Raw genomic sequence first — 24,993 nt, 5'->3', positions numbered from 1 at the left:
GGCCAGGACGGCGACCAACATGACTGGGGAGAGGTAGATTGAACGCTGGGGCCGGGAATCTAGCTAGCCCGGCCGCCACAATACTTAAATTGAACGCTGAACCTGAGATGAGCCCATGCAGTACTAGTGATGTCATGGCAGCAACACTGCATGTCACCTGGAGTACATATATGTTACGAGTAATCTACTTGTGCCCCAGGTGAGCAGTGAGAACGCGTGTACTACTAGTTCAGGATCGGACAATTTTGGTGCGTGATCGGATATGTACAAAAAGGATGCATGTCTCTGTCCAAGTCTCTCTCGAGTATGGACAGTGGACACTAGTTGGCACGGCTAAACTTGTCCAAACTGGGAGCGCAAAGATGAACCTGTTGGCATGTCCATGTCCTGGGGCATCCAAACCTGTTGGTCGAAGACGAAGAGACTTGACCCGTGCATATCTAAGTCTCGGTTTTGGACTGATTGGATAAGTACCTTTACTGGTCGACAAGGGTGCAGAGTTGCACTCACACGGTAGGGACTAGCCAAGTAGACGGGCAGATTCGAAGCTTCATGTTGTACACGTAGAGGTGTGCATCATCGTGCATGTGCGGCGACGTGCATCCGTGCTTACGTGTTCTCCCTCTCTTTCAAGGAAAAATGATCTATTTCCAAGCAGTACTCCGTCACTCCACTGACAAAAAGTGATTAAACTAAAGCAGCGCGCAATCGGTTTCGTTAGCTTGTGCACATGCACGTCGATCCATGTATCTTTCATTCCTAGTGCTACTTCTTGCGAGGTTGGTTGCCGATAGCGGCAGACCGGTTCCTGGTCAACCCCTGCAAGAAATTGCGATGCTGTTGCACATTGCACATCGCCGCGTGAGAACGATGTGCTAGGCAATTTCCGCTAGCTCGTCCCATTAATGGACTCTGTCTCGAAGGCATAAGCTTCGATCAAAGATTCAATACTATTTTAAGTGTGTTTTGGCCATATAGTATAGAGATGATTCGATTAAATCTGAGGTGCTTAGATTAATTGGTCATCAAGCAAGATTTTCTTAGGCAACAAGACTTGTATTTGTCACTTGGGCACCAACTCACATTCCACTGCCAGGAAGTGTGAACGGTAGAGGTATTCATACACTTTTCTTCGAGGTATTCGATTTCTAGACGATGGGAACATGCATGGGGTTGTTGACTCGTGGCGGTTAAGTGGTTGGTGTATGCAGCTGGCCAAGTGGTAGTGCTAGTGGCCATTAAGCATGCATGCATTGACCAAATTGCGAGCTTCAAACATGCCCTTTACCACGCTTGCAGACGTACGTAACCAATCGATCGAGGCATGGGATTCGTTCGTTGTAAGGGTATACGTGCTTACGCAATCGTGATCCTCAACCTCAAAGCTCCAAACTGAGACCAAATGTTGATTAATCTGCTGCCCGAGGATTTGGTTTAAGTTCACTTGCTCAATGGTGTGGAAGCCGGCCACGCAGTCCTCTTGCAATACTCCATCCAGTCTTTTTTAGTCTGCATATAAGTTTAGTCAAAAGACAAGGTATCTCTAGTTTGACTAAATTTATAAACAGAAAGCATCAACATTCGCAATATCAAATCAATATCATCAAATTCATGATGGAATGTAGTATCAGATTATATATATTTGGTATTGTAGATGTTCATATATTTTTAAAAAAAATTGTTGAACTTTACAAAGTTTGACTTGAACAAATCTAATACACGGAGTAAAAGTACCGGAGGGAGGTGGATTAACTCCGCGCATTACCTACCACTCGTACTATTGGATCCGAACGCATTTGTAGATCTGCCCTGATGTCACCATGCAGGTATAGTACTGTAGCTACTTAATGTCTTGAGCGACGTTGCTCTTGGTTAGAGCATCTTAGGGCATCTCCAGCCGCGCCCTCAAGAAGGCCCTCCAAGCGTCTTTTTCGTCCGTCAGCGTCAAAAAATCGGCCCAATCACGCCCCCAAGAGCCCAGTTTTCGCCGGCTCGGGCCAAAATTGGCGCCAGCGGATCCAACCCGAACCCGGCGCGCTGGGGGTCGCTCAGGGGCGCCGGGCGAATCGTTTTTGGCGCGAAGAGCCGCGGGCCCGCCGCGTCAGCGACTCTACCCTCTTCTCGCCCCTTCGTCATCCTCATCACCTCATTTCCCGCGGCGAATCAATGCCAAAGCTGCCGCGCGCTGCCGCGCCGGTCAGCCTCTATTGATGCCTCACGGGCGGCGCAGTGAAGGCTGGGCGGCGCGTCCCTCGGCCGCCACGCGTAACGCGCCGGTCAAGCCTACCACGCGGCGCCTCCGCCTATAAAAGCCGACTGCAAGCGTGCCGGAGAGACTCACCCCGGTCATCCACCGATGACGCGCTCATTTCTCCCCCTTTCCTCCTCTCGCCGTCACCAGTTGAGAAAGCATGGCCGAGCGTTTCTCAGGCGACGACGCGGCGGCGAACGGATTCGGGCGCCGTCATCTGCACAAGGACGAGGCTCGCCTCCTTTTCGAGGCCGAGTACCCGGTCCCGCCGGACATGCGGGTGCCCGGGGCTTGGAGGATCAGCGCCGGCGGCGTGCCGGTGCCACCACCACCCACCGGGGCGACGCGGCGTGCGGAGATCGCACGCATCCGCGCGTCCCTGCCGCGGGCGGCGAGGGAGGGGCCACGGTACGTCCCCGACAGCCCGCTCTGGGAGCCCTACTTCCGCCGCCGTCACGCCGAGCAGCTCGAGGCCACCAACGGCGTCGTGCCCTCCGGCAGGCTCAACTCCGATGGCCGGCGCCGGTGGTGGGGCGTGCCCGGCCGCACGTTGGAGGCCGTCCTCGAGTACATCGAGGGCGGCAACACGCCGCGCCTCGAGTATCCCGCTCCCCCGGCCTTCTCACGCCGTCGGGGAAGCTCCTGGACGCCGAGGCGCATGGAGACCGGGGCGTCCTCCTCCTCGTCCGGTGGCTCTCCCTGCCTCCACCTCCGCCCCGTCAAGCCGGAGCCCCAGGACACGCCTATCAGCGCGCGTACCCGCAGCTCCGGCGGCTCTCCCTGCCTCCACCTCCGCCCCGTCAAGCCGGAGCCCCAGGACACGCCTGTCAGCGCGCGTACCCGCAGTTCCGGCGCCCTCGTCGAGCCCAAGGTGGAGTCCAGCCTCCCCTCGGAGTACGAGGAGATAACCCGGCGCGGCTTCTCCAACGAGGACGCCATGTGGTGGTCGCGCGACGACTACGTGCGCGAGGAGATGGTCCGGCAGCGCCGGGCCCTGGAGGAGATCGCCGCCCGCAAACGTGGGCGCGAGGACGGGGACGGTGTCATCGTCCTCGATAGCGACGACGACGATGCCCCCGGACCGTCCAACCCGCCGCGCCAACCGGGGGAGGGATGCAGCAGGGTCGGCGGAGGCGTAGGCGGGGGCGACGACGACGACGACGGCGGTGACTACACGCGGTTCTACAGCCTCCTCGGCATGTAGAACCGCGTGGGCGGGCGGCGAGGCGGGCGGCGAGGGAGACGGCGGGGGTAGCCCGCGGTAGTTTTTTTTCTTTTTTTTTGTAAAATATGTTTAAATTTGAACGAACTCGCCTGTGTTTGCGTTGTGTTTGCGCCGAATTTGAACATTTTAAAAACCCGTGGGGGGCCGCGACTGGGGGGCATCACGCCCCCAGTGCGCGGTTTAGCGCCGGTGCGCCCCCAGGGAGCGATTTTTTGCCCCTCCTGGGGGGCCAACGGCTGGAGATGCCCTTACAGGTGGGCTCCTCAAAGGGCCTCTGTACGGAGGATTAGTCGGCCTGGTCAGTGACCGGGTACAAAATCGTGATTCAGCCAGCTCTCACAAACCGACTCTATTTATTCGGGCTAACTAGCATCCATTATATTTAGGACGCCGACGTGTCCGCCACGTTGGATTAGACAAACTGGGCCCATCCCAAATTTTATCAAAGCAAGCCACCAAATCGACCACCTTCCTCCCTCGCACGCCCTCCATTACCCACGTACGAACCGTTGTTGTGCTCCTCCCTTGCTCCCCTATCTGTGCCGCCCTCATCCGTCATGGAAGATGTCGTCGCCGAGTATCCCGTCCCACAATAATGGCATGGATCATGCCTCGGTTGAGTCCTTTTTTGTTCGATTCGTGGCGGTCAGTTGTACGGTGCAAAATGAGGCCCGGAGGGAGCGGCGTGCCCGCCAGCGCAAGAGGGAAGCGGCGGTGAAGGAAGTTGTGGCCAAAGGTGGTCATGGACGTCGATGTGGATGTGTCCCCTCCGCTGCAGCCGACCGCCCCGCGTGAGTGATTCATCATGTTGGCTGGACGTGGACCGGACGTTGAATTTCATTTTGACATGTTTGAATTGTGGATCATTTCAATTGTCGAGTTGTTGAATTGGTGATAAATTTGTGCTAAATGATCCATGTACACGAATTTGTATGGATTTAAGGGTTTTGATATGAGGAGTATAGTTGTCCAACAGGACTTTTGAGGGGCCGTTTAGCATTGTCCAGGGGTGTGCCCGGGGCGTCCTCCAGCTGTAGACCTACTTCTAGGAGTACTGGCCTGCTGGCTCGGACAAGTTTGGTCCGTGCCATAGGCAGGTTTGGATAAAGAAAAACTGCGGAGGCGACGTCTGCCGCGAGTCTCGACAGTTGACACGGTGGTGCCTGTCCAAACAGAAGTCAACCAATTAATTAGGAGCAACTAATCTTGCAGCCCCCGTCCATGAACTGGGCATCGAACCTGCAGGTTGACGACCAAGTCTTCACCATGCATGCATATCCGAACCTAGCAGTTTTGGATTGATTAGAAGATACCCAGTATTTTCACAGGCAAGTACGCAAAACATGCATGTACTCACGCGGCAAGGTAATTACTGGTAGATTTTAGGAGCACACGGTGAGCGACCACTTAGTTTATACTCCACTTACGATATGATCCAAACTGCGCACTCGGCAAGTAAATTAGGCGGTGCGGTGTCATGTCATCATCAATAGTTCAATTCAATACGACTATGTACGTACATGGTTTAGGCTCTGTTTGGTTCAGTTTTTATCGACGGATTTCATTACCGTGCAGCAGAATTTGAATCAAAGGACGAACCCAACAGAATCCGGTTTTAGAAATCCGCTGCCAAAATCTAAACCAAAAGCAGAAGCAGCTCAGGACGTGCTTTCCAAAATCTGATTCCGCTACGGGCCAAAATCTGAAAAAGCTGTATCAGCTGGTTTGCCAAATGACCTACATCTTTTTCACATCAGATTTTCCACAACTGTTTTTCCACAGCAGATTTTTCACAGCTGCTTATAGAAATCCACAGCCGAACCAAACAGGGCCTTAGGCTGCTCCAAATGCATGCATGGGTGCTTAGATGAGGTGCTAAGCACATTAAATAGCTTAGCAACTATACTCTCCTATGTATAGGTGCTTAGCTTATGGTTGCTAAGCTTGCTTCATTTAATGATTTAGCAAGTAAAGCTCTTCATGTATTGATGGGCTTCCTTCCTTTAAATGTCTTGTCTAGGTTCACGTACTTAGCATTGTTTCTTTCTGGAGTCACCACACTCATCTCTCTCCTCTTAAATAACTTGCCAGATCAGATTTTTTAGCTACGTGGAAGGCTTAGCAAGGTGAAGCATTGGGAGGGGCCTTACTTGGTGTGGAGGAGATTGCTGTATTACAGCTTGCTTTTCAGTCAGGATGGGAACGGGCCGACCCGGCCCTGGCCTTGGACCTGGCCCTCATGGTCTCAAGGCCAATTTATGAGGCCGGTCGACCCATTTTCAAAAAACCAGTGGCCTTGCTGGCCCAATGGGTATCTTGGGTCGGCCCAAATTCTGCTTCTTATCTTGTATCACAGATAATCAGATATGTCAGTTTTTACTATAAATAAATAAATCAGATATGTCAATTAAAAAAAAGGCAATCAGATATGTTGAAGCTACGGGTGCATGCATACGCAAGGCCGTGCTCACACGCGCCTGCTGCGCGCACTGTGATCCGCCCGGCCCGGCCATGTCCGCATGCACGACGCGGGCTTGCCAGCAGATCCTACATGCATGCACGTTACACATTCAAAGGAATTAGCTAGCTACGCACGCGGGCACTAACTAACGACTCCACTGCAACAACACACATGCCCGAGTAACTAGCTGCTAACTCACGCCTTGGAGGTGGGTCGACCCTGCTGACCCATTGGGTCAGTCGGTGCCGGCTCCACTGACCCAACTATGGTTCGAGGCCGATCCACACGGCCCATTGGCCTCGACTTTTCGGGCCGGGTCAGCGACCCGGCGGGCCGACCCGGCCCATTTCCATCCTGACTTTTCAGCGGCAGCAAAGGAAATGGCGGTTAGTTTGCCAGCCTCACCAACTTGCCACCCACGCAATGAAATTAAGCTCCACCAAGCAAACGCGTGGTCGGTACACACACACAATCTATATATAACTAGGCCGCACCGGCCATACCACCTTCGAACTAAAGTTTTCTTTAAGAGCATCTTTAATCGAACCACAAAGGCCAAACCCCAGAAAGCCAACCCAAAACTTAAATCCCCAAAACACCGGGTAATGAGAGGGTGGTTTCTAATTGATCGCCAAAAAAGAATCATGTAAAGACACTTGAATTCACTTCCTCCCGCTTTATGCATCCATATGAACATTCCACTTGATCATTAATGTAAACTTTATAATTAACTCCATTGTTGCATTAACCGAAGCTCACAACTTCTTAAATTGAACTACTCATTATGCGACACAGCTAACACAAACGATTAATTACCATAAATTGAGCTACTCAACATAGCTCAAATTAAAGATCTCCTATATAAAACACAAATAAAATATAACACTTGCTAAGTATAAACAAAGAAGCTTAGCTTAGCTTACCATAACCTATGCCTCAATGTCAGAGTCAATGGATATGATGATGATGTCGTTGGACGTTGTCCCCCATCTTTGGTAACTCTTCGTTGTCGTTGTTGCGTTCCCCCTACTGCCGCAACATCCTCCTCATCGACGACAATGTCGTCCTGCAAGTTTTTCTACTCATCGTCGTAGGCAATGCAGTGCTCGGGATAGAGGAGCTTGTGACGATAGGCAACCTTGGATCCCCATGAATGTGCGACGCTCATCGGTAGCTAGTTGTTCCATGCTATATGAGACCTCAGACTCCTTCATCGTGCGCCTCTCCTTGGTGGCCCGTTATTCCCCGCGGTAAGTCTTGATGGAGTGGAGAGGATGATGTTGTCCTCCATCAGCTTGTCGTCCTCCTCCTCGAGCTCTGGGTTTGGGGTCCAAGCTGGTCGCCACCACCTCCACAGTCGTGACCTCATTGAAGTTGGATTAGAAGGAAGCGGAAGGCAATTCGCAATGTTGACAAGGTAGTTAACTTTGTCAAATTATGCCACGTATGTTAAAACCAGTTTCTAGCAGGGTCAAGCGGGTAGTTTAAACTGGATCGAGAGTTTGAGGTTTATGTTATCACCAATATTGAAGTTAGGGGATAAATTGATCTTTATGATTCGTATATGTTAAAAAATCTTATTGATTAGTTAAAAACGTTTCCCTTCAAAAATGGACTTACCGCTTGTCCGTGGCGTGCTAGCTCGCCTAGTTGTTCCATTCGCCCCAGTGCATCGTCCACGTCTCTCCTTCACCACGTCCGGTGCACGCGTACTTGACCATTTGGCAATGCAAGCTTGTTCTGGTCCAGCCCTCGTAGCTTGACTCAGTTTCTTTATTCTCGCTTTTCAGACCCGTCCACATCTCTTCAGATCAATTAACAATGTCGTTATGGGGGTTAAGCATTGACTGAACCACCAAATGCAAATGCTCTCCCACATAAAGTGCATTCACAACGCACCCATGAGCCGTATGTGCTTACGTAAGAGTAGTTGCGGCTCCGAGAGCTAGAGGCTGCACACACAAAAAATGGTTGTCATTTATGCAGTACTCCGAGTATCATTGTTATTCTTGCCCAGCACCGTGTTAGTGCCGGACTCGAGGTTGCGCGGAGCGTTCGTTTCGTGCGCATGATCGAATGGCTGGAACTCGGAAGTGTTGGGAACATCGTGGAGAGTAGTTTTCTTGGATTTTTCAACCTTTTGCGACCTGGCGTGGGACCTAGTAATATGGAGTGATGGTGACTTTCTTGTACTAGATGTGGAGCCTCTTGTGTGGGATTTCTACTTAGGAGTACTTTCAGTTGTGATCAATAACCATCATCAACCCTGCAATTTGCTAGAGCTTATTTGTAAGGTTCCTCTATGCATGATATAATTTTTTCGCGAATACGCAAAGCTTGTGTATCTTTTCATTGATAGAATGAATAGAATGAGTACATAGGGATACAACACATGACACGAACGCAAGTAGGCGTGAACATGGTGCCCGGAGCAGAGAGACAAGGGATGAATGATATAATTTTAGGAAGCATCTATGCATGATATAATCTCCTTTCGAGTATGTAAGGATTTACATCGACTCATCGAGAAACCTCAGTCACACCTGTGTATGAAACACACCCTAGACCTAGAGCATGTCCCCTAGATAAATTCAGCTTTATTCTTTCTTCACAAAGCGTGAGTAAGTGTTAGATGCGCCACATGATGCTTAATTCAAGGCTGGTGGGTAGGCTTGACAACGGCAAACCATAATACGGAGGAGATAGCATGCATGTCAACGATTCAGCACTGGCCGGCAAACCATAATACGGAGTAGATAGCATGCACGTCAACGATTCAGCACTGGCCACCGCCTGGGTGAAAGCTAACGGCAATGGAGCAATGTCTAAGGCAGCGGAGGTGTGGTTCTCGGGGACCACCATGGAAGCTTCTTGGAGGGAGCTTGCCATTTTTTCCCCTCTAGTTACCGGTCCGGAGCTAGCGAAGTTGTTGGCCTGTCGTAGAGCGATCAAGCTGACCATGAAAATTAATGTGAGGAAGCTCTTCCTAAGAAACAGACTCTCAGGTGACTTTGATTCGTCGCTAGCCAGTTAGTAGTTCTAGTGGCGGTTAAGCATTGACCAAAGGCAATTTTCACGCATCGCATAAGTATACTTTCATGCATGCATGCCGTGTCTCCCACCCAAACATACGCCATGAAATGGATGTATGGGTTCATTGTAAGGTAGTACTAGGACGGTCTACCTAAACGTGATCTCAAGGCTGCAAGCTGAGAAATGCTGACCGATAATCAGCCTGAGGATTTGATTTTGGTTTACTTGTTGCCCAGTGCTTTTGGAAGCCGGTCGCGCGCCCGCGCAGCCCCCTCGCAGCAAAACTTGCCGTGTTAACTACTACCACTTCAACTAGCTAGCAAGTGCGAATAAATTAGATCCACGAGCGCGCGGTGGCGTCACCATTGTATTTTTTCGATAAAAGGTACTCCTTCTGTTTCAAAATAGATGACTCAACTTTATACTAAATTTGTACTAGAGTTAGTATAAAGTTGGGTCATCTATTTTAGAACGGAGGGAGTAATATATTAATATCAAAACGATATCAAGTACACCCGACCTCTGCAACAACACAATGCCGCAATCAAGTCGAGGCATCGAGGATGCACACAGCCAAAAAATAAAACAAGAACAAATGAAGAAAGAAAAAAAAAAGAAAAAACTAAGATCTAAGGCATGCAGTAACCAACAGTAACATCAACCACTTCCGTGACAACACACAGGCTGCGAGAAGGTTCTCCAAAAGCAACGTCTTCAGGAAGATAAGGACACACAAATGTCACCGTTTCCGGATTCAATCAAAGACTAAATCCTGAGTTTTCACCCTGTGAGTAGAACTAGGCAAAATTACATGCAATGTCTTTAACAAGGTAACGATGTCGAAACACCGTTATTGCCAGGTATGACCAACGAAGGTCACACCAAGGGTTTTCACCCTGAAACTCAAGTCCTGGTACTGAATTAGCACCTCAAAATGCAGGCATGATGTTTTGTCGCATCCGTTTGACCACCACCTTCATTCCTTTTGTCTTTGATAATGCCGCCCAGACCACTTGGCAACGAATATGCATCTCGTGCACGAGGACAATGGAACATAACATCTCATAATGTCTTCAGCCTGATTGTTGGGCTTCCCAACCATTGCTCACGCGCACGGTTGATCAACGCGACCAAAGCTGTGCTCATATGAGCTTGCTGACAGGCGACGACGCGACTGCCAAGCACTGCCGAAACCCATGTCAAGGGCCCCTCCAGCAGGCCCATGCCGTCCTTTCCATTAGCCGATGACAAGCTTGGGAAAATGAATCCTTTCAGTTGTCGAACTACACCCATGGCCACACACTATCCTGATTTGTAGTGTTCTGTTTCAAATCAGGGAAGAGTTGAACTACAAGTGACCGCCGCCGCCATGGATGACATCTCTGTTTTGATTCTTCAACCACCGTTGTACATGTCGCCGCGGCCGCCGCTGCTTAGATCCATAGGTTGCCGCTGGCCAGCCCTCACAGCAGCGAAGCCACCACCGAAAAGTCCCGGAACCGCCGTCCCGATTCCAATCTCCGCCAAACGCAATGCCATCTAGGGCCGCACCTTGCGCTAGGCCGGAGGTCCCTCAACGGAAGAGGACGAGAGCTCGTCACCGCCGTCCACCGATCTGGATTTACCCGGCGGCTTCCTCCGGCGGCAGCGGGGTGGAAGGAGGAGAAGGGAGCGGGGGGTTACAATGGAGAAAAAATGTTTGTACGTACTGATTCTATGTGCTAGTTTACGTGTGTCCCAAGTGTTGTTGCTCCTTCTTAGATACTGGAACGCTGGTTCGGACAAATTTCGTCTATGTCTCGGGGCACGATGTGAACTATAAAGAAAGTACAGGAAGACGATGTCTCTTTGGACTATATCTCTCGAGTCTCTCGGCCGTGTTGATACGGTTGTGCTTGCCTGATTGCCTCTCATAACACGGTTACTTAGTTAAGTTGTCGACATGTCCATATATTGGCATCCAACTTTGGTGAAAAAGACCAAGAGAACATCCTTCCCCGTACATATCTGAATCTAAAAGTTTTGAACTGATTAGTATCTTTATTACTGGCAAGTGCGCAAACTAAACATTGTACTCACGCGGCAAGGTACATACTTATGTAACTAGTAACCTTTTTAGGGGGACACGGTTGAGACCTTATTTGTTTAGTTGAGATAGGATCCAAGCTGCACACTCGGTATATAAATTACGCGGTGCGGTACCATCATCAGCGAGTAGTACGTACTATAGTTTACTTTAGGAGTAGAATACATTGTTATACACTATTTTATTTGGTAGCTTTCCAGTTGCAGCAAGCTAGATGCGTTTAGTTTGCCAGCCCCTAGCAACTCCACACCCACGTACCTATATAACGTGAGCCACCCATATGCCATATCAACTCCACAACCAAGCTAGCGAAGTCTATACAAAGGACAAGAAATCGGAGGATCAAACACCATGGGAGCGGGGATGAAGCGCACGAGGAACAAGGAGGTATTGTCTCTGGCGCTGGCACTGACCACGGACTCATCAACGTCGTCCACAACGTCAGCGGACTCGGCCGGGTCACCGGCAAAGAAAGCACGGCGACGCGAGAGGGGCGCCATGGTGGCGACTTCGGGTGAGGGGGAGTTCGTGTGCAATACGTGCGGCCGTGCCTTCGCGTCCTTCCAGGCGCTCGGCGGGCACCGGACGAGCCACCTTCGGGGCCGCCACGAGCTGGAGCTCGGCGTCGGCATCGCCAGGGCCATCAGAGAACGGAGAAGACGGGAGAACAAGCAGCACGAGTGCAGTATCTGCGGCATGGGGTTCGAGACGGGCCAGGCGCTCGGGGGACACATGAGGCGTCACCGCGAGGAGATGGCTCTGCGCGGCGGCGGCGACGACGACGACCAGTGGGTGTGGCGCAGCGTCGCGCTACTGCCGGGTCAGGTGGTGACGGGGCAGCAGGCCACTGCCAACCAGCCGCCTGTCTTGCTCAAGCTGTTTGTCTAGGTAGCTTGCTGGAAAGAAGGAAGACGATACGTTTTCGTTTCTTCATTGATGCGTGGTGCACTTGTAAATGTGTTTGATTCGAATGAGATATACAGGTTCGCTGTTCGATCTTGTAAACACGAAATTCATACTATACTGGTCCCTCCGTTTCTAAATAAATATAAGACTTTGTAGAGATTTTAATACATGCTATATATGTATGTGGATGTATTTTAGAGTGTAGATTCACACATTTCGCTTCGTATGTAATCCGCATTTGAAATCCCTAAAAAGTCTTATATTTAGGAACTGAGAGAGTATATACTACGCACAGGTAGAGATTGTTAGCGTTTTTGAACATTGGTGAATTTTGCTATGGATCTTTCAGTTTTTGAACCATATACGCCTTTGGACGGGATTCATCAATTTCGTTGGCGACTCAGAGGAAAATCTGTTTTGCTATTCGTCAGGTACCTGAAATTCTTCCTCGCGCCAGTCACCTCTTTCCTTCGTTCCTTCGTTCCTTCACGCCGGACCTCGCCGGAGAAGAGAACCCCACTATCTATCTTAGGGCGGAGCCATGACCCCATTATCTATCTTAGGGGGTGGGGTGCAGGGGATCGTCGGAATTGTTTTTGGGTGAGGTGGAGCTTAGAGGGATGGCCGGGGCGGCGGCCAACATGGCGGTGGGGGAGGTAGAGGGGAGGGCGGGGCAGGGAGGAAGAATGGCCGGAGGTAGAAGATGAACAGTGATGTGATATGTTCTCGACCGTTGGATGAAGATTTAAGGGCCCTGGATCAAAGTGACTGATGCAGTTTTTTTCAGTTAATTGATGCATAGACGGTCCCGAGGAAAATCCGTTTCTTCATTCAACAATTTGATCTCAAAATGTTCTTATCGATCAATCATCAGATTGCGGTTCGACGAATATGATCGGTGTATGTGGCGTATCGATGCTCCAGGCCGGCAGTGTTCCATTTGCTGCGCCACACGGGTCACCTATATTTCCATAGCTGATACTGACTAGTTAGCACGATCGAAGGCCGCTTGTTTGAACACGTTTACTGTTCGTTCGGACACACACATATTACAAACTTCCCATCTGTGCCTGTTAAAACATGCATGGAGGCGAGGTATACCCTAGCGGTGCCGGCCAATAGGACTTCTCTGACCTCCATGCCCATGCAACGCCCACAAGCAATTACTCTTTCTGTGCTTTTTGACACTAATGTGGTGTCAAAAACGCAGTATTAAAAATATTTCATATTAAAAACGTTTTTATATTATGAAATGGAGGGAGTAGATTATTGAGCTATTTGCTTACGCCTTGACTGGGGCCAGAACCAGATGCTGATGGACCTTCCACTTCAGTTTCGTTCACTGCATCTGACCTGGAGTACATGTTCCGAGTAGTCTACTTGTGCCCCAAGTGAGCAGTGACAACGCGTGTACTACTAGTTAGTTAATTCTTAGATATATGCTGGACTGCAGGTTCGGACAAATTTCATGTATGATCGGATAAGTACAAGAAGTATATCTCTGTCCAACTATCTCTCAAGTATGGATAGTGGACACTAGTGTCCAAACTGGCATCGAAAAGATGAATCTGCCGGTCATGTCCGTGCCCTCGGCATCCAATCTGATCAAAGACGAAGCGACTTGACCCGTGCATATGTGTAAATCTAACGGTTTTGGATTCACTGGATAAGTACCATTACTGGTGGAGAAGCTAGTGCGCAGAGTAGCACTCACACGGTATACAATACTATTTGGTGCAGCACTCAGTTTACTGGGTAAGTTACGCGGTACTGTATGTACGGTGTCATCGAAATCCATTTACTATCTGTCCATCAGCTGAGTAGCCAAGTAGACGGGTAGATACAAAGCTTCAGGTCCTATCTGAGAGGTGTGCGTCGTGCATGTACCGCGACGTACGTCGGTGCTTACGTGCTCTCCCTCCATGAAGAAAAGAACCTTTTCCAAGTACTAATTACACCACACACCATTAAAAAAAGGGCAGTGATAGGCGGCTGAACAGTTCCGCCGGTCTAGCCCCAGCCACCCGATGCGACAAGTGTTGCCGTTGGATTGGGGCTTCTGTTTTTTTTTCCAAAACCAAATCTGACGAGGCCCGCGGGAAACAGAGCAGCGGCGCCGCCGGCGCTCGCCGTAAACGAGCAAACGACGAACCTCGAAGCCGGTCGCCTCCCGCGTCTTCGCCGGTCGCCTCCCGCCGAATTGCCTCGCCGTCGCCCATCGCCGCTGTCGCCCGTCGCCTTTTGAGCTGTTGGTTGCAGCTCCGCTGCCCACCTATGCTGCCCATCCCCTCACCTCTCCCTCGCCCCTGCAGAATCAATGGCGACGACGCCCCGTGGTTCACATCCAATAACAACGGTGGTAGCAAAAAAATGTGATGCTTCCAGCAAACGCGAAAACGATGGTAGCAAAAAAGATGAAAGACCAATTGACTATAGCAGCTTACCCGCCGGCCGGAAAGTAGCAACCAGTGACCAAAAAAGCTTCATATCGCGATGAAAAAAGCTTCATCCGGCGATAAAAAAAAGCTTCAACCATAGAGCCGAAAGCCATGGATGAGAACAAAAAGTTGCAACCAGCGGTTACAAAAGCTACAACCGGTATTAAAAAAAGCTTCAAGCTTCGTGTCTTAACTGCGACAGATGACGACTCTGACGATGTTTTGCTGCAACCGTCTTCATTCTTTGATACGACCGGCGATGTAATTTGCTGCAACCCTTTTTCATGACAGCGGGCGCCGGTCGGTAGTAGTCAGGCAGTCCCCTAACTCGGCGAGTAGTCGGGCAGTCCCCCAGCTCGGCGGAGCACACGGACGGCAGCACCCACCGGCCGAAGGCAGCGCGGCGGAAAGGAAGAAGAAGCACGGCGCGGAGAGAGATGGGGCTGAAGGTAGAAGAAAGGATAAGAATAAGATTCGGGGCAGTTGTGTGAGGCCCACCTACACACGTCTTGTGTGGGGGGTGTTTCCGTTGACGTGGCCCTCCAGACCGGCCGAAAATTCGGCCGGCGTGCCGTCCCGAAGAGTTTTCCTTAAGAAAAAGTGATTAAACGTCCAAAGCAGCACCTAATCAGTCTCGTGTAGCTTTGTGCACATGCATGCAGATCCATTACAAAATCCCAACCCAAATCCCAGTGCTACTTCTGCAAGGTTGGTCGGCCATACGCAGACTGCTCCCTGGTGCAGCCCCGCAAGAAACTGCGACGTTGTTGCACATACACCGTCAGGTTAGGTGCATTACACATCTCGAGAGTGACGTGCTAGGCAATTTCCTCTCGTTCCATTGACGGACTCCGTCTCCAAAGCATAAGCTTCGATCAAGATTAAGAAGATATTTTAACTTTTTAAGTGTGTGTGGGCGACAGAGATGCTTCGATCGACGCGCATGATCGAATCTGAGGTGCTTAAGTAGATTAATCGGTCATCAAGCAAGATTGTCTTGGCCAACAAGACTTGCGTTTGTCACCTACTGCCAGCAAGTGTGAGCGGTAGAGGTATTCATACATTTTTCTTAGAGGTATCCACTTGCTTTCTAGACGATAGGGTTGTTGACTCGTGGCGGTTAAGAGTTGACCAATGACCAAAGACAGGTTTGTGTGGATTCATATGTGCTGGGTCGATCGAGCTCCCACATGTAGTCGCGCATGCACGCATCGCGTGGTATGCAATCGTGACCATGTGGTGGTTTGTGTTTACTTGTTCTCTGGAAGTCGCGCGCTTAAGCACCCATCGGCCGTGTCACGTGTGGACGCGTAACACTCGTATTTCGCAGCTCGCCAAGCGGTAGTTCTAGTGGCAGTTAAGCACGCACGCATTTGACCACCGCCGAGCTTCCAACGTGTAAACGGTACGATGCTTATGGCCGGGAAGGATCCATTGATGGATGTAAACGGTACGTGCTTATGCAATCGTGACCCCAAGATGGCCTCCAAACCCAGACCAAAATGATGCTGACCGATCTGTCCAAGGGTTTAGCTTTTGTTTCTTCGCTCTGGAAGCCGGCCCCTTGCATGCAGTACGGGCGCGTCACCTGACCTACATGTGCTAATCTGGCTTACCTCATGTCCCAAGCGACGTTGCTCCAAGTTGGTTATTGGATAGTACTGGCCAGCTGATTCGCACAAGTTTCGTCCATGCATTATGCAGGTTTGGATAAAGACAAGGTGCAATAATTGACACGGTTATTCCTATTCAAACTGAAGCCAATCAATTGGAGAGGCATGAAGTCCATGTCCTGGGCATCGAACGAACCTTCAGGTTAACGACCAAGTCTTCACCATGCATGCATGTATATATATCTGAGGCAAGTCGTAGGACTTTTTTTAATCTCAACTTATAAGTCCCAAGTTTCTAAAAAGTCCCTATATGTTTGGTTCTCGAGACTTATAAGTCTCTATAAGGCCATATTACAACTATAAGTCCTTCCTTGAGAGTCTTATCCCATAAGTCCCAAATGCCCACTTTAAGTCCCTATAAGTCCCTCCTGTTTGGTTTAGATGGGACTTATAAGGACTTATTTAAGTCCCTAGACCAATAAGTCTCTGGAAACAAACACCCTCTGAAGCTAGCAGTTTCGGACTGATTAGATATTGAGTAGTTTTTCCAGGCAAGTACGCAAACCATGTACTCACGCGGCAAGGTGTAATTCCAAGCATGCCAAGCACCCAAGCTACCGCGCCGTAAACCTATATATATAACTAGGCCGCCCCGCCGATCAACATTCCTTCTCGCGTCTTCTCTCACAGGACAGCAAGTTTAGCTGTGGGAGCCTAAGAAGGACGGGAAATCGAGGGATCAAAGTCCACAAACGACTCCATGGGAGCTGGGATGAAGCATGCGAGGGAGGAGGAGCCAACCGTGTCGCTAGCGCTGTCCCTCAGCACAGACTCGGCGTCTTCCGACTCGGGCGGCGGTGCGCTGGCCAAGCGCAGGAAGGGCGCCGTGGTGGCGACGTCGGGAGAGGGGGAGTTCGTGTGCAAGACATGCGGCCGGGCCTTCGCATCGTTCCACGCGCTGGGCGGGCACCGGACCAGCCATCTCCGCGGCGGCCACGGGCTGGAGCTCGGCGTCGGCGTCGCCAGGGCAATCAAGGAACGGAAGAAGCAGCGGCACGAATGCCACATCTGCGGGCTCGGGTTTGAGATGGGCCAGGCGCTGGGGGGACACATGAGGCGGCACCGCGAGGAGATGGCACTTAGCGGCGCAAACGACCGGAGGGTTGCGGTGCTGCCGGATCAGGAGGCGGGGCACCAGACCTCGGCCGCCGACGACCAGCCGCCGGTCTTGCTCGAGCTGTTTGTCTAGGCAGAGCTGGAAAGAAGGAAGATACATACGTTTTCTTTCCTTATATAATGCGTGCGTGAATAGACATGTAAATACGAGTCAATTACACCGGTGGTGCTAGAACTTGTCGCAAACGGTTACTTTAGTGCTAAAACTTGCAGCATACATTAAAGTGGTGCAAAAACTTGGCTCGAACGTGCAAATACGGTGCAAATCTCGTTTGCATACAGCTGCGATGCTGACAAGGCATGACAGCGTGGCATAGGGCCCGCTGTCAGTGACTTCCAAAAAAATCTCGGTTTTTTATTATTTTTTTCTCACAAAAGGCCCCTGTCAGATGTATTGCATCCGGTGGGTCCCACTTGTCAGCAAAACATCACAAATTTTATTAGAATGAAAAATATGCAGCCGAGGGATTCGTACCAGTAACCTCAGTCTAAACATAACGCGCAGCTAACCATCAGTCAAGAGCTCACATCACGACATAGGGGCATACGTTTTATATATTTGAATTAAGTTATATAACGATAGAATCTTAATCATAAAAAGGGTTACGCGCATGGTGTTTCAAGCCGGCTACCCAACTAAAACAATTAGGGGGGCGTGCCACTCCAACTATGTACTCACATGTGTAAATATAATTGCTACAGACTATGTCTATAACAGAACGTGCTCCTGGGCTACAGTTTATGTTTTTTTTTCACTTTCCGAAAGTTGTAAAGAAATGTAAATTGTAATTATAAATAATATACATATAAATAAATATATTAGACTAAAACATTGCTCATCTATTAATTTTTAAAAATCAATGAAATTAAATTACGAATTAATTGTATAATTAAAAAGTTTTTTCATATTAAATAAAATATAAAAGTAATTTTAGGAAATATGTGTATTTAAAAATTATCATATCAGTTAAAAAATGTACAAGTTCTTTTAATAAAATATTCATGTTGTATATAAAATTGTGCAAGCTTTAATGTTTTTATGTTGTTTTAATAAAATTTGTGATGTGGGCTGACAGGTGGGACCACCCAATGCCATACATGCAGTTGTTGTACACCTCACAGGGGCCTTTACGTGAGAAAAAATAAAAAAATTGAGTTTTTTTTAAAGAGAACACCACACGCCCAATCTTCACCATAGTCACTAACAGCAGGCCCTATGCCATGCTGTCATGCCTCGTCAGCTTCGCCGGAGTATACAAACGAGATTTGCACCGTATTTGCACGCTCAAGCCAAGTTTTTGCACCATTTTAATGTATGCCGCAAGTTCTAGCACTAAAGTGACTGTTTACGCCAAGTTCTAGCACCACCAGTGTAATTGACTCTGTAAATACTCATATAGGTTATTGGCCGATCTTGTAATTACTAATTCATAGCTAGTACTAGCTTGTTAGAGTTTCGGTTATTGGAATTTTGCTTGGTCTGCATCGTTCATTCATTGGTCACTCGAAACAAAGAATCGATCTCTAAGGGACCACGTTTTAAAAAAAAAAGCTAAAGATAATAATTTTGTTCATTCGACCATCCCGCTCCTGCGAATGCAAACTCCCCGGCCGGCAGGGTGGTTAAGTTTTACTATAGATTTTAGATCGATCGAGAGAGCGGCGAGCTATATCAGCTGCTGCTTCCTAGACTCCTAGTACATGTCGTACGTAATGGCCACGGCATTGACTGATTACGTACCTGCATATGGCCGTATCGTGTTGGTGTGGACGTGTACGTACATGTATACATTAGTGGGCATGCATGTTTCGCATGCAGCTGGCCAAATGAAAGTAAGCAAGCGAACCAACCCATGGTTGGATGGTTAGAGACAATGATATCTCCAGCCCACTAAAGTTCAAGTCCTGATGCTCGCATTATTTTTGGATTTATTTCAGGATTTCCGGCGATGCGCTTTCAGTGGAAGGAGACGTTTCCGTCGACGACTAGGCTCCTACGGCGATTTCGTAAATTTCAAGATGACATGCCGACTCAGTCTCTTGAAGGTGCTCATACGGATAGAGTATGCGTGTGTGCGTGTGTGCGTTCGTAGGGATGAGTGTATGCAGGTATGTATGACCGTTTGCGTCTGTACTGATGTTAAATAATGGTGAGAATAAGCAAACATGACGAATGGTATACTGTGGCTGTACGTTAAGCATGGGCCAACTGATGGCAAGTTGCAGATTCCCTTGAAAACATCTCTGACTATCGGGAAAACATCTCTGTCGCCCTTGGCACCACAACAAGTTTTTGAAGCTTCGAAACCTTGATGGCCGCAAGTACGGTGTTGAGGTTAGCATGGTAGAAGTTTGTCGATGAAAATCATACATGAAGGTTGCACAATTCTATTCTTGTACCACGGAATATCCAATGCATTTGATTTATCCAATCACGAAAACTCTTCTTTCTCTGAACCACCTTCTGAGCTCTTTAAAGTCGTTGCTCCTCCCCGCAATTGTGATATGATGAAACGTAAAGTAGTTAGATGGGGTCTCGCTTACCAAGGTAGGAGGAGACCCAAGTCAAAACACATCAAGAGAACATGCTATCTAGTTGTTACGAAAGAGAATTTGGGTATGGTAGGTTTCTTAGTCCCATCAAAGGTTTCCTCCTCTATTTCCAAATTAGTTACGAGTTGCATTTTATCACTCCTTAGCCACCAACTTATAACTGAACTTTATATAGTTCCCACTAGTTAATTGATAAGGATAAGCAAGATTAATCGACTTGAGCACCGCCGCCAACTCCTCCACCTTCTACTCCATATCCAAGGATTGCAGCTGCTGACGCGTGGTGTATGTGGGTGTGGGTTTTTCGAGGTAATCCGGCAAATTTGATACCATATGCTGCGTTCCTCTTCTCAATCTAGTACAACGTTCCGATACAAAGGAAGGATCTGGGGTAGATCAGAGGAATTGGGGTAGGGACGAGGAAGAACTAGGGTCAGAGGAGGAGAAGGGGAAAGTGATACATCCAATAGCTCATGGATACCAACTAAGGTTCAGAGGAGGAGAATGGGAAGGGGGAAAGCGATACATCCAATAGTTCATCGATACCCCCCACACGTTGGCCGCACGGCCCTATATTACATGTCCTGGGTCTCAAGGTGGAAGTGGAGATTGGGCTGTTTCTTCCTCTTGGACTGGCCTGCTTCAGCTGCTTCACTGGTACTTGAGCCCGGTGTAGTACTTGTAGTCATGACATACTACCATATGCATATGATGCTAACTTATGATATTGCCCACTAAGGACAGCCTCACAACGGACTAGCCAAATAGACGGGCAGATACAAAGCTCTATGTCCTATGTGGCGTGTGCATCATGCATGTGCGGCGACGTACGTCGGTGATTACTTGCTCTCGCTCTCTGGGAAAGGGAACTTTTCCAAGTACACTAAATAGTACTCGTTCCGTCTTAAAATAAGTGTGTCAACTTTAATACAACTTTGTACAAACTTGAGACATTTATTTTGTGACGGCGGGAGTATGTACTTACACCACTCCGCTAACAAAAAGTGATTGAACGAAAGCAGCGCCATAGTCGGTTTCGTTATCTTGTGCCCACGCAACGCCGATCCATCACAAAAACCCAACCAGAATCTTCCTGGTGCTGCTTCCGCGAGGCTGACCGCTTCCTGGTCCACGTCAACGTAACCCTGCAAGAAACCGCGACGCTGTTGCACATACTACATGCAGACATCGTCAGGTGCACTGCACATTGCGAAAGCGACGTGCTAGGCAATTTCCTCTCAGTCCCATTGACGGACTGTGTGTTGGGCACAGTGATGCTTCGATGCACATGATACAATCGGAGGTGCAGTAGCTGTTCATCAAGATTTTCTTAGCCAACAAGACTTGTATTTGTCACATGGGCATCAATTCACATTTCACTGCCAGTAAGAGCATCTTCAACAGCGCGCTAAAAAAAAATTTGCAGCCCGGAACTAGCGTTTTACTGCACGTAGGTGGGTGGTTGCTTTATTAGGAGCTGCAGAATTTAGCGCGCCGCTATAGCGCTTCACCAGGCACGGTAAAATCCAGCGCGCGGTCAGCCGGCGCTTGAAACTTTTTTGAACAACACATAGAAAAAATATATGAAACAAGACATAGTTCAAATTTCATAGCATAGTTCCCCGAACCAAAAGCCAGTTCATACGATGCTAAATAAAAATAGATAAAACGATGCTAAAATAAATTACTCCTCGTCCTCCTCGGTGGCGTAGTCCGACGACGTAAAGGCGTCGAGCCAGCTAGGATCTTCATCGTCCCATGTTGACGCTAGTCCCAACTCGATCTGGGCTTCCACCTGTTCCTTCCGCGCACGCTTGTCCGCCCGAGCACGACTCGCTCTGCCCTCCTCTGTGCCTCCAGATCAGTCGCCTGCTTCACGCCCACGATGTCGGTCGCTTCCTCCTGCTCACCATGGTTGTAGGCGAAGCTTCTGGCACCGGCGGTTGAGCAGCGGTTGTCTGGCTTTGCCAGATCCCGGCGGCGGTCTGGGAAGATGAAGCGGCCGCCGGCGGCGCACCATGGATTCAGGCGGGATCTGGTGCCCCGATGCTCGCCGGAGCTGGAGCGGTGCTGCTCACCGTTGACCTGCCTCGCCTCCCTCTCCTTTGCCCGGTGGCAGTAGCACCCATGCCGTGTCATGAGGCGCATGAGACGTTGACCGGTGACCCCTTCTTTTAGTTTAACGGACAGGTCAACAGCGTCATGCTTTGTTTGCCAGGTCAACACTTACAGTGGGCATCATCCATCAGAAACTGTGCCAATATGCACTTACTGAGCGGTCAGTGTTTTCTGAAAACTGACACCACATGTTGACGTTTTTTGAAGAAGAAAAAAAAACTAACGATGATGGTCTTCTTTTTTTGAGCATCGGTACATACACAAGCGCTCATATACTCATCCCTATGAACGCACACACGCACACCCTATCCCTATGAGCACCTCCGAAAGATTGAGCCGGCACATCATCTTGAGATTTACGAAGTCACCGTAGGCAACTCGTCGTCGACGGGAACATCTCCTCCCACTGAAAACGCATCACCGGAAATCCTGAAATAAATCCAAGAATAATGCGAGCACCAGGATTTGAACCTTGATGGGTTGGGGATACCACTGTCCACCTAACCATCTCAACCACAGATTGATTCGCTACGGGCGAGTCTTCACAATGCATGCATGTATGTATCTGAACTAGCAGTTTTGGACTGATTAGATATTGGGTATTTTTACAGGCAAGTTGTATGCAAACCATGTACTCACGCGGCAAGGTAATTACAAGCACTTGTTTTTAAGGGGCATACGGGTGATGGAGCATTTGGTTTACTTACTTAATATGGAATCCAAGCTGCGCACTCGGTAAGTTCTAAATTACGCCGTGCGGTGTCATCACAAATACTAACATCCTAGTACTAGTTTACTTAGTGTGGAGTAGATTGATGATGTATCTCGGTTGCTTCTCAGCCGAAGCAAACAAAATGGCGGTTCGTCTGCCAGACCCCACCAACTTGGCACCCAAGCTACCGCGTCGTAAACCTATATATAACTACGCCGCCCCGGCCGATCAACATTCCTTCTCCTCGCTTCTTCTTCTTTCTTTGCGGGGGCATCTCTCGCACGACACCAAGCTAAGCTGTGGAAGCCTACGAAGGACGGGAAATCGAGGGATCAAAATCCACAAGTGAATCCATGGGAGCTGGGATGAAGCGCGGGAGGGAGGAGGAGCCAACCGTGTCGTTGGCGTTGTCGCTGAGCCCGGACTCCTCGACGTCTTCCGTAACGTCGGCCGATTCGGGTGCCGGTGCGCAGGCCAAGCGCAAGCGGGGTGCCGTGGTGGCGACGTCGGGGGAGGGGGAGTTCGTGTGCAAGACTTGCGGGCGGGCCTTCCCGTCGTTCCAGGCGTTGGGCGGGCACCGGACCAGCCACCTCCGCGGCCGCCACGGGCTGGAGCTCGGCGTCGGCGTCGCCAGAGCCATCAAGGAACGGAAAAGGCGTGAGGAGAAACAACACGAGTGCCACATCTGCGGACTCGGCTTCGAGACGGGCCAGGCGCTCGGGGGGCACATGAGGCGGCACCGTGAGCAGATGGCACCGCGCGGCGCCGACGATCGCGGGGTCGCGCTGCTGCCGGATCAGGATGTGGCGGGGCATCATGCCGCCGCCGACCAGCCCCCGGTCTTGCTCGAGCTGTTCGTCTAGGCTGGAAAGCAGATACGCTTTGTTTTGTTTCCTAATGCGTGAATGGACGTGTACATATATAGGTTCGTTGGTCGATCTTGTATTACGAATTCATAGCTATAGCTAGCTTGTTAGAGTTTCGGTTATTGGAAATTTTGCTCGGTCTGGATCGTCGTTCATTCGTTGGTCACTCGAAATTAAGAAAACGATTTTTGTTAATTCGACCATCCCGGCAGCTCCTGCGAATGCAATGATGTCATGAATCTCTTTAGCAATGATTCAATGAAACTTCCCGGCTGGCCGCGGTGGTTCCGTTTTAGCTCGTCGGCAGCGGCCACGGCATTGACTCATTATGTACACATACGGCCCCGTCGTGTTGGTGCGGACGCCCTGGTGCTACGTACGTACATATACACTGGATAGTGGTGTGGTTGTCTGCCTGGAGGTTGCGCGACAGCCGCCGGCGGTGGCGGTGGCCGGGAAGGTGCGGCTGGAGATTGATGGCTCGTGTCTGCGGGCTCTCGGTTGTGCTGGAGGTGGGAGTTGGTCTGCGTCCTCTTGTTGTGCGGATTGGTGATGGACCGCGGCGTTCTGCTACAACGACGAGGTGCTGCGGTGGCATCGATTTGATCCAACTTGGACGGTGTTGCCCCAATCCAATGGGCGGGGTTGGAGATGTGCGATGTTACGGGCGAAGGTTCTCCCCCTCTTTGGTCGGTTCCGGCGGTGCCGGCGCCCGTGGGTGTCTTTCCCTTCTTTGGAGGCGTCACCGAGGTGGTGTCGGCATCTCCCCCCCTCGCATTGGTGTTGGTGGTTGTTGTCTCCAGGCGAAAGCCTAGGTTCGCTTTTGAATCAGCGATGATGACGTTCTTGACGTTGTACCTTTGTTGGGAACATTGTTAATGGAGACTCGGTGGGAAGGTCCTTTTGCGGTCCTTCGGTCCTCGTTGCTGCCCTAGATGAAGCTTTAGGGGCGCCATGTACGCCCATCATTGGTGTCCCAAGATGATGCCTTGCTTAAGACCAACCAAGTCCCGCCACCTACTCGCTATCTTCTTTTAGGCATTCATGGGTGAACGGTGCGTTGATTAGGAAAGTCTTGGTGGTGTGTTGTCTTCGTGGCGTCCGGTCTTGGTAGAGACGTGGCTTTGTCTTTCGGTATAGGGTAGGCATCATGTGTTGTGGTTGTAATGTTTGTGGTGGCTTGTCTTCGCCTCTTCGGGGGCCTTGGTGTGGAGTTTGCACTACACTTATTATTCGCAATGAGTGTAATCTTCTTGTAATTTATTTCTGCCATCTATAAAAATATGATACGTCTAAACGTAATTTTTAAGAAAAAACATGCACAGTTGTCGCGTCAAAGAACGTTTGCAACAGAGAAAATAAAAGCAGTACTAGCTACGTTGCATCATGCATGAATGCAAGATGACGTCCTGTGTACATCATTTTCGCGCTGGCGCCGCCACTGATTTTGTGTCCCAAGTGTGTGCAGTGAGAACACTTTACTTACTTCTTGGATAGATATATGCTAGACAGGTTCGGACAAGTTTCGTTGTGCATGATCCAATAATTACATGAA

At 49.7% G+C, this 24,993-nt stretch overlaps 3 protein-coding genes and 1 long non-coding RNA gene across 6 annotated transcripts; 3 read left to right on the top strand and 1 right to left on the bottom strand.

Moving 5' to 3' along the window:
• Nucleotides 1-11,342: 11,342 nt before the first annotated feature.
• LOC125506280 (zinc finger protein ZAT12-like) lies at nucleotides 11,343-11,989 on the top strand. Its single transcript, XM_048671131.1, has one exon. The coding sequence runs from the start codon at nucleotides 11,408-11,410 to the stop codon at nucleotides 11,942-11,944; it is 537 nt and encodes a 178-aa protein (XP_048527088.1). The 5' UTR covers nucleotides 11,343-11,407; the 3' UTR covers nucleotides 11,945-11,989.
• A 1,896-nt stretch (nucleotides 11,990-13,885) lies between these two features.
• Nucleotides 13,886-14,917, bottom strand: LOC125506279. Of its 3 annotated transcripts, XR_007282616.1 has the most exons (3): nucleotides 14,595-14,910; nucleotides 14,407-14,488; nucleotides 13,886-14,268 (listed from the first exon to the last, which is right to left on the bottom strand). It is a non-coding gene; the product is annotated as an uncharacterized LOC125506279 (long non-coding RNA). The 3 variants fall into 3 exon arrangements; XR_007282615.1 differs by having other exon boundaries at nucleotides 14,407-14,917; XR_007282614.1 differs by lacking the exon at nucleotides 14,407-14,488 and having other exon boundaries at nucleotides 14,595-14,917.
• Nucleotides 14,918-16,520: 1,603 nt separating this feature from the next.
• On the top strand, nucleotides 16,521-17,441 carry LOC125506278 (zinc finger protein ZAT12-like). Its single transcript, XM_048671130.1, has one exon. It carries the CDS (start codon nucleotides 16,774-16,776, stop codon nucleotides 17,260-17,262), a length of 489 nt encoding a protein of 162 aa, XP_048527087.1. The 5' UTR covers nucleotides 16,521-16,773; the 3' UTR covers nucleotides 17,263-17,441.
• A 5,389-nt stretch (nucleotides 17,442-22,830) lies between these two features.
• On the top strand, nucleotides 22,831-23,505 carry LOC125506277 (zinc finger protein ZAT12-like). The gene has a single exon (XM_048671129.1). The coding sequence runs from the start codon at nucleotides 22,926-22,928 to the stop codon at nucleotides 23,433-23,435; it is 510 nt and encodes a 169-aa protein (XP_048527086.1). The 5' UTR covers nucleotides 22,831-22,925; the 3' UTR covers nucleotides 23,436-23,505.
• The last annotated feature ends 1,488 nt before the right edge of the window (nucleotides 23,506-24,993 follow it).

Source organism: Triticum urartu, chromosome 5 (genome assembly GCF_003073215.2).
Source record: "Triticum urartu cultivar G1812 chromosome 5, Tu2.1, whole genome shotgun sequence".
Taxonomy (NCBI): domain Eukaryota; kingdom Viridiplantae; phylum Streptophyta; class Magnoliopsida; order Poales; family Poaceae; genus Triticum; species Triticum urartu.
This window is presented reverse-complemented; position numbering and strand designations above follow the sequence as displayed.